This window comes from Tachysurus vachellii, chromosome 12, assembly GCF_030014155.1.
Source record: "Tachysurus vachellii isolate PV-2020 chromosome 12, HZAU_Pvac_v1, whole genome shotgun sequence".
In the NCBI taxonomy this organism is placed as follows: domain Eukaryota; kingdom Metazoa; phylum Chordata; class Actinopteri; order Siluriformes; family Bagridae; genus Tachysurus; species Tachysurus vachellii.
Window position 1 is genome coordinate 14,745,435 of NC_083471.1, and position 14,734 is coordinate 14,760,168.

The following is a 14,734-nucleotide window of genomic DNA, read 5'->3' on the forward strand; positions in this document are numbered from 1 at the left end:
AAATCTTTTACAATATGTTATTTGCCCAGTTTAATCTCCGCATTAAATCTTGTGCAAAGGCTGTTAAAGCACACAAAAGTCAGCTACTCCAAGATTGTTCATGATTTCACAGGATTTCTAGGTCAGGATCAATACTTGTAAAGTCCCTTAGTAACAGTGTCAGTTGTTAAAAGTGGAGTTGAGCTGTATTAAATTGACATTTCTGAATCACTGACACTGAGTCTTGACACTGAGATACATCTTCAGACAGGAAGGTTTTTTCTTTATCCCATCATGGCCTTTTGCTGTTTACAGTACAGTAGTGTAATCAGGGCAGTATGAGTAAAGGGTGGCATTGGGATGATGGGAGGATGCCATGCTATTTCCAATTTGCATATTCGTACCTATTTATAGCTTTTTGAATTTTTCATATGTGGAAAAAGGCCATTTGAAGTAGGTTTTTAAAATCAGTTTCTTAATTAGCGCAGATTATATTTCATAGTCCAAAATGACATTTTAGGTTATTACTGCTTTATGAATATTTATGCAATTTATAATTTAGCCATTCTAACACACATGGTGCTTAGAATGACAGTTTGAATTGAATTTTATTAAAAATACAGTCATTTTGCTTTATTCTTAGTCTTATAATTAATGTAAATATCAGACTTTGTCTTTCATAAAAACGTTTAATTTTAAATAAACAATTTCAGTCACAGTGAATTTCTTTCTTTCTTTCTTTCTTTCTTTTCATCGTACAGATTTGGAATAAGTTATTTCCCTTTAATAGCAGCAGATATTATGTTAATCTCAGATGTTTTCATAAAGGAGAGTAAATCTCACAAGGTCTTGATGTGTCAAGGCGACTAAACTGGATTATCTGATTTCTTTAAGCAGTTTTGAGAAACATGTAAAAGAAATATATAGCTTTATTTTATTTATTTCGATTTTTTTTGTTACATTGCAGAGCCTAGCTGTGAATAGAAGAGATTATTTTACACACACACACACACACACACACACACACACACACACACACACACACACACTCACATGTTAGAGACAACAGATGGATTTGAGTTCTTATCAAGTTCTGGGAAAGCTAAGAACAGTAAATAAACACACATTTTGGTAAAATCAGCTTAATGACAATGACAGACAAGGAGCAGGTGAGTGTGTGTGCATGTGTGTATGAGAGAGAGAGAGAGAGAGAGACACACACACTCTGTCCCCTCTATGTACATACATACACTAGAGATGAAAGGGTGATGGCACTATGTCTAGTCACGTTTCCTACCTCAGCATGCATCCTCCATCTGTTCCTTCACCATCGTCTCTTCCTCCCATCTTTTCCAATAAAGTCATGATGTCCATTGAAAAGTGATTTGCTGACTCCAGGGGTGCCATTATTTTATGCTGAAATGAGAGTGAGATGGCAGCATGTACTGTTTGATTCAGTCCATTGAGGATAAGGTGTAATAATGTCGTATAGATATATGGGTTTCACACTTTGAAAGGTGGTTGGTGAGTGTGCAAGAGTTTCTTTTTGATGAGTTCATGGAAACTGTTTTCAATCAAGTTATTGAGCATGGTTTATGCATGTATCATGATTTTAAATGACAGTAGGAGCTTATTTGGAAAAAAAAGTTCAGGTTCTTGGTTCTTTTAGGCGTACATTTACTATGGCTTTTCATTATAGCTCTCTATGGACAATGTTGTGGAAAATTATTTAAAATAATATTCTTTGTCAGGAATGTCTTGAGTTTGAGAGAGTTGTTTCGTCCACATCTCTCTTGAGTCTCTTAAGTCTAACTGTGAGTCATACAAAACACTGAGTGTGTTCTGTGTCCTCATGACGTGCACAAAAAGGAGCATGTTATTATGCTGTGATCGGCTCTGCTCTATAAATACCTATATGGCATGCAGTCGTGACTGCTAAGAGAAAGCAGACTTAGGTTAAATTAAAGTTAGATTGTAGTACACAGTTTACTCTTAATACTAGAGCCAAACTTGTAAGATTTCTTTATATAAAGCATGCTTTGGGTTTTTTATTTTTGTCCTATACATTCTCCTTTGCAATATGGATAGAATATATATGTGTGATGGTCTGGGAAGTATATGAGTGGTGGTCTGGGGTGTCACTCTGGCTGAAATCTGACAAAAATGAGGACCTAAAATAAAAAGTTTCTTTATGCAAATATTGTGTTAAATAAGAGGTAAATAAAGATCCAAATTAAACAACTTGGCTAGATTCTTTAAATAAAAGTGCAGTATAGAGACAGATACAAAACAAATTGCATCAAATATTCCTTTTTATGGTAATACCTGCAAAATTTTCAAAACTTTATATAGTCAATATTTCAAAAGGTGAAGCCTTATTTATGGGCACATAAACATATTAAGTGAGCACATCCATGAAATTTGCTCAGTGTATATGGCTTCAGAAACACAATGTAATCATTTGAATTGCAGCATAAGTAAGCAGCATCTTTCACTGATTGGAATTTGCAATTGCCATGTGCTGTCCTGCTCAGCTAAAACCCAATGAAACAGATGGAGACTGCCATGTTTGTGTTGTGTTGTTTCTCCTCTCACTTTGTCAGTTTCTCATAGGCACAAACATGTTCTGGCCAGCAGGATTAAACACAGGCTTAAAAACAGGATTTGCGTTATTCACTAAGGCTTATTCTAGCATTTCTACGTATGTGTATATACATTGTATATATTGCAGTAGAGATAATATATGAGAGAGAAGTGGGTTTCAGATTTCTGTTTGTAATGTAAATACAATTTGTAATGAGTACGAGAAATAGAATATGCAGACATAATGATTTAATGCTTACTGTGACTTTTGTAATGATTTTTGAATGACTGATAAAATCAGTGCCTCTTATCAACCCACTAGTGTGATATCTCTGTTAAGAATTGTGGTCCAATAAATTTCGAGTGAGAATGCTCACAACAAATATTTGTAAGATATATTTGTAAGATATTTGCTGTTTTCTACCACTGTGGTGGTAGAAAACAGTTTCTTCTAAAAGACACTTATAAATTTGAACTGTTATTACTCTAAAAGCTAATTTGAGTTTAGAAGTTTTTCATGCATTCCCAGTAACTACTTTATTTTAATCAGGCTTGTGGTGGATTGTGGATCTTTGTAACACTGAATAGGAAGAAGGAATCGGATGGAAAGTGCATTTCAGGGAACTATGCACACATATTCCTAGGGGCACATGACAGACCAGGGTTCAACTACATGAATGATTTTGGGAAGTGGAAGGAAACCAGAAAAACCTGCATGCAGGTTTGTGAACAAGCAGAACAACACATTATATTTAACCTGAGTTCAGGATCAAACCAAGGACCCAGGAACACTGACTACACCACTGTGTTGCCCAGTTTAGAATATGAGATAAGTAAAGCTTATTTAATGGTGGTGAATCTTACTCAGATGTGAAATACAGAATTTCATCAGTGCCACGAATAATTCACCCATGGGACATTTACATAAAGAGAGTGAACATTTCTTTTATTTACTGATTTCAGATAAAGTAGACTTTTCCTGTGTTACAAATATCATGCTGTTCCCTGGTCCCTGTTACGTATAAAGTATACTATCAGGCCACTCCCTGTTCTCTGCAGTGTAATGTCTAATCCCTGTCTGTTCCCTAAAGCATGATGGCTATTCCCTTACAATTCCCTGCCCAAAGCCTATTTCCTTTTTATTCTAGAAGAGCAAGGCCCTTGAGCTACCTTGTCTACTCCTGGGGTGGTGTAATATTTCTGACCCTAACCTTGTAACAAGTTGTGTGGAAAAGGATTTCACTATGCTGCAATGTGCAGTATATATCTTCTTGTATGATGGTTATTCTCTCCCTATTCCCTAAAGCATGGTTGCGATTTTCCCCTGATATTCCCTGCAGCACAACTATACTTTTGATAAATGACTAAACAAAAATATTTGCGTGAGCATTGTCAAAAAATAATAAATGAGGTTAAATTGCATTCTGTTTATTTTGAGCAAACAAACACAAACATTTATCTGACACAAACGTTTATCCTTTTCCAAAAAAAACATTATTCATTGTAAAATTTGTCACAGAGTGATAATGCGATTCATTTCTGAACATGTTTTGGATTTAATATTTGGATAATGTGTTTAACATTTGACTAACTTTGAAACAAAAGAGGAAGCCCTCAATTTACATTCATAGGGTTAATATTTTGATCAGTGTCTAATGACAAATATACAGCATCTCACAGAAGTGAGTACACCCCTCACATATATGTAAATATTTTATTATATTTTTTCACAGCTTGTATAACAGTGTACATTTGCTGTTCCTTTAAAAATAACTCAACACACAGCCATTAATGTCTAAACCGCTGGCCACAAAAGTGAGTACACCGTTAAGTGAAAATGTCCAAATTGGGCCCAAAGTGTCAATATTTTGTGTGGCTACCATTATTTTCCAGCACTCCTTAACCCTCAGAGCATCACAGGTTCCCACTGGAGTCCTTTTCCACTCCTCCATGACAACATCACGGAGCTGGTGGATGTTAGAGACCAGCCATGCAGACCAATTTGATGCAGTGGGCCGCATATGGTCTGAGCACTGACAGGCTGACCCCCACCTTTTCAACCTCTGCAGCAATGCTGGCAGCATTCATACGTCTATTTTTCCAAACACAACCTCTGGATACATGTATGATGCTGATGTAACACTAACGAGTCACATGACACCGGGGAAAGAAAATGGCTAATTGGGCCCAGTTTGGACATTTTCACTTAGGGGTGTACTCAATTTTGTGGCCAGCAAAATGTATCTCTGTTCATGAGCTGTTTATGTGATTTCCAAACACTTTCCAATACTTTCCTTTCTTACCTCAAAAACTCATAGTTTGACTAGTCTTTTATCATGTCAGGCAGCTCGTCAACTGAGATTAAATCCTAGCAGGACGGATCTCCTGTTAATCCCAGGAGATGCATCTTCATGCCAGGATCTTGCGATCTCCCTGGAAAACTTTCAGATCATGCCATCTGTCAAAACACTCATTCTCATTTTCTACCGCTTATCCGAACTACCTCGGGTCACGGGGAGCCCAGGCGTCATCGGGCTCAGGCATCATCGGGCATCAAGGCAGCATACACCCTGGACGGAGTGCCAACCCATTGCAGGGCACACACACTCTTCAAAACACTCAAACTTGGCATTATTCTGGACAACATACTATTGTTTTCTTGTCATAATGCAAATGTTATTTGTTTATTTTATATTCTGTAGTATTATATTGTAATATTAACTTGGACATTATGTTAATCTGTCTGGTAAATTTCTGGCCATGGAGGCCACTCAGGTGCTTGTCCCTTTTTATTTTGAGATTTGACTAGTACAGCTCATGACGTGGTCCTCCTCAGCATGCCACCAGACAACAAGAATGCAGTTGCATGGCAGCACACGTTTAAGGACACTTGTCAAATCCTGCTCTAAACCATGGTCTCTCAAGGTATAAGCAAAGATTTTGCAAGTCTCTTCTTTGTGCTGGCACTTAAACAAAAACTAAAGATCCACCGCAAAAAACATTTAACTGAGCACAAAATCCAGAAAAGGCCTGACTAATTCTCTTATTATTTTGCTGTCCTAACTCCTCCCTGACAGAATTTTAGGTTCATGGTTCTCTTAGAGCCTGTACTAGGATATGTTTCTCTTTGGAGGCTACAAACTGCTTGTCTAAGATGCTCTGGATAAGGGCATCTGCTAAATAATTTATATGTAACACTAAATGTGTACTTGTGCTTGATCTGAATTGCAGAACGATGGACATGCCCTTCTTTTCTGTTTGTCCCTCTGTTTTCTCATGCTGTTTCTCTGCAGACACTAAGTCTTGTATATCTTTGGCCTCATTCCCAGGTTATTATATTTCTCAGGAGGTGATAGTATGCACTTGGTCAGAATGTCAGTGTAGTTAGCAGGAGGCCAGCTGTAGTCTCTGCCAGCTCAACATCCAGAAAATCTTTACTTCTCCAACATGAGACATGCCTATTTTTGTATACACTGCAATAACCCTTACTATTTTGGTTCTAGACTGCAGCAGATTGGGTTTAAAAATAACCATTGAGGTTAAAGTGCAGAATTCCAGCTTTTTTTGGTAGTGTATTGGATACTGGATAAACTGACACCAGTGACACCATGGAACTGTGGAACATCTCTGGATCTGAGCAAGTATAGCAGCACATTCCCTGTCCGGTTATCTTCTTGGCCTGCTACACCTGCTGCGTGTTAGGGTCAGAGATCAGGATAAAATAATAACTCAAGTGTCTCCCTTGCTAATACTAGCAGAGCAATTTAAGAGTCACTTATGGGACATACTGTAACCTTTAAACTGGATATTGCTAAAAGTGTCTGATCTAAATATGTAGAATAGAAATAGTTAAGCAAACACTGTAAATTATATAGTACATTGTGTTTTGTTAAAAAAGTGAATTCATGTCAGTCTATATAATTTTCTATGCCTCTAAATTTAACCATCTGTCTATAACTCATTCAGATCTGTTCCTGGAATAACAAGCTTCTAATCTCAGACAGCATCATGGCTTCCTGTGTGTAGGCACTTAATGGATTCTGAACTTACTATTTGTTTGACACCTTCTTAAAAATATGAATGTGAACCTGTTTTATCTTTTTATGTCTATATTGGTATGGAATTATAGGTCTTATTCTTAATTATTACAAGAACATCTTGGGCTTCTACCAGGAACCTTTGTGAACAGCTTGATGTTCTAGTTGTGGTGGCTAACAGGTGATTGTGAAGCTAACATCTTCATAAATCAAATAAGTTGCAATTCATTTCTAAAACTGTGATCCTGGTGTTTCACAGAACCGATAATGTGCCAGCTGGAACTGCAGAGGAAAAGAAAGAGTTGCAGTCTGTTTAGGATTACTGCATCTGTTTATCAAAAACATTGCCACATTTAGGATGGAATTGGTCTTTGTGAGTAGAGCAAACAGAGATCTAATGAAAAGATTTATGTTCAGGAAACTGGCAGCAATCAGAAACATTGCTGAGCAAGCTGACAAGATTCGAACTAGACCGTGACTACAGCCTCATATCTCTCTCTCTCTCTCTCTCTCTCTCTCTCTCTCTCTCTCTCTCCCTCTCTCGCTCTCTGGGTGTCTTGCCTGTGTTGCTGCTCTTCGTTATTTTACACATGAACAGTTTTACTGAAGGGAAATAAAACCTGTCCTGTCTGTACACATCTGTAGCTCTACATTACTCTGCACACACAATCAGCGCTGAATGACTCTGAGACCATGAGCTCATGTTATAATATAGTAGATTACTGAGGCAAAGAACTGGGGGTAAAACTGTTCATGTATGTCTGTAGAGCTGATTAAAATTGATTGAATTGTGTAAATATAGTAAAGTACTGGGAATAAAGTGTTGGGGCTGTCTGTAGGATTTGCTGTTGGGGTCAGGGACAAAAGTCTTTTTATACTGCTGTGACTAACCAGTGTGGACAGATGGGATCTGGTCGTGGCTCACTAGCACTCGGTGGTGCCTTGGTGAAGCGAAAAATGCTCCAGCCTTTAAGCTTTGCTGTATTTGAGATTTTTGTATACATTTGCCTTCTGTACCTAATTTTTGTGTTCTGTGCCATTTACTTAGCAGAACATTATTAGTACAATATTAGTAGTTCACTGCTAGTAATGTACTGCTAGTACATTAGAAGGAGAAGTACATTATTTGACCTTTGTGATTGTGGGCTAAAACCCAAAACTTGAAAATGAATGGATAAATATATCAGTATTTTATTATGCATTACTGCAAATGTTCCTAGCCTACAATTTAACAATTCTGTCATCATGCAGGGGATTGTTTTTATTTGAAGATCTGAAAAAAGACACTGAGGCTCAATAATACCAATGTACAATATACGCTGTGTACTGTACACTACATGACAGTCAGAACGCTGTGTATCTGGGAGCTGTTTAATTTATAAAAAGGCTCTACCTTCGGCAGCTATTTCTCCTCTTCACCATCATTCATATGCATTTTATTCATTTGAAACCTGCTCACAGGCTATTTTAAGGGACTCAGGTTAAAACATAAAAAACTATTTTTATTGTGCATGAAAATACACCATACATTCACACTAATGAATAATGGCTGTGGAATTAGTTTACAGAATTGAATTAGGATTTGTAGGCAGGGCGCCAAAACTACTTATTAGAATATCAAGCGAGAGGTGAATGGACTTGATGGCACTGTGAATAATAATAAAGTATAAAAAGCTCCTAGGGATGTTCTCTGCGCAGCCATTGAAATATCACACCTTGGTAAATGTGAGCCATGAAAGATGATGTGAACTCATTGACTGAATTTTTTTTTCACTGACATTTGACACTTTGCCTGGATGGTCTGACAGAAAAAGCAGTTGGCGTGACACTAAAAGTAGTATTTAGTCAATTCTGTAGTGCATGCTTGATTTTTTTTTTCTTAAATCTGCAATTTCATACTAAATATTAAGTTCTGAATTCTTATTATTAGAAGAACAGCTTTTAAATTTCCTCACATGGAATGGAGGAAATGAGTTTCTCATCGTAGCATAATAAAATATTCAGAATAATTGCATTGCCGAGAAACAATACTCATGGGATTTCAAGCCTTCGAGCTCTAAGTGGATTCTGTCACCTTCTAAAGCTAAAACATTGAAGTTGAGATTGTTGTCAAGCCAAACACATTGCATCTAGCTGAGCCTTTTAGGAAACTTACCTTAATTGCTAATGCATCAAACATGACTCACAGGGCTGCAGGTCTGTGCCTCTGAGACCAGGCAAACGATACAGGCGTATAGTGTAAAGTTATTTACAATACACAACAGACGCAACCTCTTTCACTGTTTGTCAGGAGAAGCGATTGTAGTGTATCTAGGAGTGAAATTCAGTGCAATGTGGTGGCATCTCTATATGGTATATGTAGCATATTTGTATATTAATGCAGCAAAAAAAAAGCACTGAGTGAATTTGTGCCGTACATTACTATTTTCATGTGATTAATGTGAGTGACGTGACATACGGCTAAGTATGGTGACCCATACTCAGAATTTGTTCTCTGCATTTAACCCATCCAAAGTGCACACACTGCAGTGAACACACACACACCATGAACACACACCCGGAGCAGTGGGCAGCCATTCATGCTGCGGCACCCGGGGAGCAGTTGGGGGGATTCGGTGCCTTGCTCAAGGGCACCTCAGTCGTGGCCGGCCAGAGACTCGAACCCACAACCTTCGGGTTAGGAGTCAGACGCTCTAACCATTAGGCCACAACTGCCCCATATTGTACAATACAATTGTACATTGTACTATAGTACTAGTATGTAGTACAAGTACAATAAGTAAAATTATATGCTGACTCTTATATAGCAAAACTAAAACTTGGCATTGGAATGTAACAGCACAAAACATGGCTAAGATTTAATGGTTGAAACACATTTTCTTAATCTTCTGTTAGCTGGTTGTGCTAGATGTTAGCTACCAAGCAGCTCTTGGTAGCCTTAAAGTTTCTACCTAATATAAACATCACTGGTTGCAATAATGGCTTCTTTAGTCTGGACTGAATCAGCGAGGAAGGTTTGCCCAAATACAGCAGAGAGGTTTCTGTGCATGTGTGTTTGTGTGCATGCACACTGTATGATCCACATATCTATGTTATTAGCAAGACTGTACTGTACAGATTATGCCCACTGTATTGTTTTGGTCCATCACTCACTTGCCAGCAGTGTTGCAACTTCACTGCAATCTGAATAGCTCTCAAGAACCCAAAGACCTGTAGGAAGTCTATTGCTTGCTGTAGAACATGATAGTTTGCTTCCTGGGACCTAGTCGACATTTCAGTTCATCCCAAAGGTGTTCAGTAGAGTTGAGGTGAGGTCTCTGTGCAGGAGTTCTCCCACTTTCACCCTGACAAACCATGTCTTCATGGAGCTCGCTTTGTGCAATGTCATGCTGGGACAAGTTATGGCACTTAGTTTCATTGAAGAGAAATTGTACAGCTACAGCATACAAAGACATTCTGTATGATTGTGTGCTTCCAACTTTGTGACAGTAATTGAGGAGAAGTAGTACGTTATGTTGCACATGTCGTGAGTGTCTCATGTCCACAAACCTTTGTCCACAAAATATATGTATCAATAATTTTTGCATCAATGTAATTTTTTTGCAATACATGAAATGTCACAAACAGGATGCCTTTTATTTTTCAATAAGTCTGTTTTTATTAGTCCCAGAGATTTCTTGCATTTTTATTTGATCCCCGGTTCCTTTGACTTCGTCTGATACTGAATGGCTTTTTATAATAGAAAGCTTTGAGATTCTGATGGCGGTGGAGGAGTTGAGGACCTTTTATCCTGCCGGAAATGGACAGCACTCGCTGCCTGATATTCGAACCATGCAGGGGTGTACAAAAAGAAAAGAAACAGTGAGTAATAACAGTGAGTTAACAGTGAGAGTGGCTCACACTTAAGTGAGAAGAGAAAAGAGTGAGATGAACAAAAAGGAGAGAGATGGAAGTGGGGAGACAGGTGGAAGGATAGGCAATGGCATTTTTGATAAATGATAAATGAGTGGACAGGGAAGTTTAAAAATATCTGCAAGTGGAGATGTACAGAAATAAAAAATACAGAATGAGCAACAGAATGAAAAGTGAGAGGAAATGAGTAGCTCTATTCTCTAACCTGTTAACATTCTGGTGCTTTAATGGAGCTTTCATTAGATTAGACCTGTAACAGTTGAATAGTTGGACTCTACATTTGAATGATTTTTCGACTCTTTGAGCTGTCCACCCATTTCCACCAATGTTCATGTTCATCATAAATACTTCTTCTGAACACCACATATGTTCAAACCATTGTTTGTTTGTGGGATATTTGAGAAGTTTAGTAGAGTCTCCCGCTGTCAGCTGGTTGCTAGGTGCCTGGTGTGTGTGAGTGTCTGTGTGTGTGAGAGAGAGAGAGATAAAGAGAGAGAGAGAAAGAGAGAGAGAGAGAAAGAGAGAGAGAGAGATAAAGAGAGAGAGAGAGAGATAAAGGGAGCGAGAGAGAGATCCTGCTCATATAGGACAGTGAGCCAGAGGTAGGCTGAACAGCCGGAGCAGCAGAAGTCTGTGTGTATGTGTGTGTCTGTGTGTGTGGAGTGGAGCTGTATGGCTGGATGATCGCGCTCTCCCAGTCCACTGTAGGACGAAGCCTGACAGTATGTACCTGTTTTTCATCCCTGACTTTTCTTGCATGTTTGTGTTTATGTGTGTGTGTGTGTGTGTGTTAAACTGCATGTTGCTTAGCTTAGTTTAATCAAATTTGACTTTCTGCTTTTCTGAGGAAATTCATGCCATCTTTTTAATTGCTTGCTGTAATATGTACATAGTATATAAGAATAGGGGAAGTTTGCTCTTGTGTGATCATTCTTATACTTTTAATGCGCATGTGTAGCTTAATATGCTCATTTTCACATCAAAAAATGTGCTTGGGATGAGGGATGCTGAGATACTCAGAACAGGAATGGTGAACAGTGACATTGATCAGACTGACATGAGCAGGGAAGAGTTGTTGTCTTAACACTCTCAAAGTGTTCCCATGGCTTGGGGTGAGTGTGACAAAACAAGAGCAATAGACTCCAATAATGCATGAACTACCGGGACGTGAGCAGAATGAACACACTGAGCTCCACTGCAGGAGCACACGTAGTAAAGCAACCTGTGAATGTGGATATATTTATATCTACGTGTGGAGATATCTTCTAATACTCACCACTTGTTAATGCAGGTTTGTTCTACCCATACTGAGCATGCAAATATTAATGATAATGGACAGGGCATGCAAAAGGTATGAAAATATGACAAATTGTCCAGGCAGAAATCGCAGTGCATGGATGAATAATGTCCCTGTCCACTGAATGCAGCAAATTAGCTCTGATGACTGCAACATGGAAAATGTGAAAAAAGAGCAGGTCCTGCTTTTGAGGCATCATGTAGCATCATTCATGTGTGTATATAATACACTAACTTTATGTATAAGTGCTTGCAGGGAAAGCATCTTTGGTTTGCTGGTGTTATCGAAGTTTTCATCCAGTTGCATAAAAGCGCTGCAATTTCTGAGATAAGCTGTTTATTACTGGCGTAATATGGTAGGCTACCTGCCTCACTGAATCACTGACTGAGATGAAAAGCTTTATACAAAATACCACCTTTATATCCCTTTATTCTATTGGCTTTATATATTCAGGTGGATTTTTCTCTCAAAATTAATTGAATCCTCGAAGCTTATTTGCACAGAAGAACCATCCCCCACCCCACCCCCACCCCCTACACTGTGCTTGTTGGCAACCTTTATTTGAATTAAATCACCTCCTCCACCTACAGGAAATTCTAACCTGTTATAGAAACAGTGAACCTGACATATTAATTGCTCTTCAATGGCTGCAATGAAAATCCTGAGAAGACGCAAAAGTCGATCATCATTAAACAACACCCAAGGAAAAGGTAACAGGTATTTCATCTACAGTTTATTTCAGTTCAGTTCAAAATATGTGTTTGTCAAAATAGGAGCAATTTGAAGTTGTATTGCTGTAGTAAAATACTTACTCATACACTAGCCAGTTATAGAAACATACATTAAATCTACAGAGGTGCGGTAAGAAATTGACAGTAAAAATGACCCTATAGCTGTACATGTGTACTGACTGCATAACTCTAACATCTAACATCTATTGCCGATAAACAATAAAATACAGGAAACAAAAAAGGTTTGCTTTCATATTTTAACAACACAGCATACTAACCCAGAGGTGTCCTATCTTATCTGCAGTGTCAGCATGGGTGCAGGTTTTCTTTCCATTCAAACAGGAAGCACACCTGATTCCACCTGTTTAATCTTCACCTTGGTTGGAATGAAAACGTGCCCCCACTCCTGCCCTTGCCAGAAAAGACTGCACCCTGCTGTTTTAAACATCAGCAGCAAGAGAATGTCTAATTTCCTATTTTAAGACCATTACATAAAACAATAAAAACAGCAGAATAATATCAATAACAATATAAACGAAGAATGTCACAATTTAACAGGAAGCTCCAGGATCCATGGGTTGATCCTAAGCTGATGTTGCTGTCTCTGTGCAGGTTTGCATTTCCCTTCATACTTGTAGATCATTTGCTGAATATACATCAACCATGTGGGTGTGAGGGTGTGTATGTGGGGGTGTGGGGTGTGTGTGTGTGTGAATGTGTCTTTGTGTGTGTGTGAGCGAGAAAGAGAGCGAGAAAGAGAGAGAGAGAGAGAGAGAGAGAGAGAGAGATGGACTGGATCCAACATGGCCTTGACAACACTGAAAAAAAAGCTCATTGAATTTACTTAATTCAAATGCGTACATCAGTTCCACATGACTGAAGTAAAATTTTGTTTAGTTTTCATACATCCAGCATGAATTGATCACATTTTCAAAGCCCTGAATAAAATCAGTTACTGAGCTCAAACCCACAGACACAGTACCACTGCACTGTTCTACAATATATGCTCTAAAATTGTTCTCATCAATGAAGTTCTCATCCTTGTGAGAATTCACAATGTAAGCAATTTATGTTAATGCTACGTGAACGGATCACACAGGAATCAGTATCAGTAGAAACTTTAGCTTTAAAATTAAATGAAGTATAGTGTGAAATCATGTTTTGTTGAGTAAACAAACAAACTATACAATACATTATATTTACTTTTAAATCGGAATGAACAGTAATATTTTTTTCAGTGCAGGAAAAAGCAGTTACTAATGTTATTATGTTGCACTACAGAGAAAGATTATAGTTATCACACTAGTGTTTAGAGACCAGCTCAGGACATTAATGATGCAAAAAAAACATCAGGTTATCCAAAACATGCCGGTTATATTTCTTTTCAGGAGGTTGTGTTTAACCTTTGGCTTTCAGAAGTGAGTTTTCATACAGTTTTCAAAGCAGGGTTTTGATACAGTATGCATGTTGGGATGGAAGATATAGAGCTAAATGGAGTTTCTTGTAAACAGACTAAACCCATGCAAGCTGAACGTGTGCTAAACCCTGCTGGAGTCTAGCTTTACCTGTGGAGTATCTACAGGGATTTACAGAATAAGAAGGGACGTAACAGATAGCGGGTCCACCTGCTCAGCATGTGACTGTCTGAATCCACAGCAGTGCACGAGTATGTGTGTACTGTACTGTACTGTACTGTACTGTACTGTACTGTACTGTACTGTACTGAAGCTCAAGTATTAACAACATTTACAACAAACTCCCAAAGGAAATGTTTGACAGAGACTGCTGTGCTCCTTCTGCATGCTCTCTCTCTCTCTCTCTCTCTCTCTCTCTCTCTCTCTCTCTCTCTCTCTCACACACACACACACACACACACACATACACACACACTCTTTCTTCCAAATCCCCAATGCATCATCTCTGCTTCTATCTGTCTATCTCTTTGTCTTTTTTATCCATCTATCACTCCACTTATCTTGTAGTACATCAATTCTCACCCTCTTCTTGTTGCCTCTGTTCAGAATGTAAAGCTCTTCCTCTTCGGGCTGCCTCGTTCGTCTCTGTAGATTTGCCTCATTTCATTTTTTGTTTCTGTAAAATGACCAGAAGTCTCATCGTGAATTAATTTTTTGTCCATTCATCTTTTTATCAGACATACCAGTTATTTTTGCATACACTTTAATTTCCTGTTTTTC

The 14,734-nt window shown here is 38.3% G+C and overlaps 1 protein-coding gene across 5 annotated transcripts in view; it reads left to right on the top strand.

The window, feature by feature from the left end:
* Positions 1-14,734, top strand: part of mctp1a (multiple C2 domains, transmembrane 1a) — a 158,702-nt gene that overhangs the window by 29,885 nt on the left and 114,083 nt on the right. Inside the window, exon 1 of one of the 5 annotated variants that reach the window (XM_060882708.1) lies at positions 10,980-11,233. The exons of the other annotated variants lie outside the window; for them this stretch is intronic. Within the exon in view, the coding sequence (XP_060738691.1) occupies positions 11,192-11,233 (42 nt within the window). The 5' untranslated portion in view covers positions 10,980-11,191. Of the gene's footprint in view, positions 1-10,979; positions 11,234-14,734 lie in introns of those variants that run through there. 5 annotated transcript variants of the gene reach the window in all.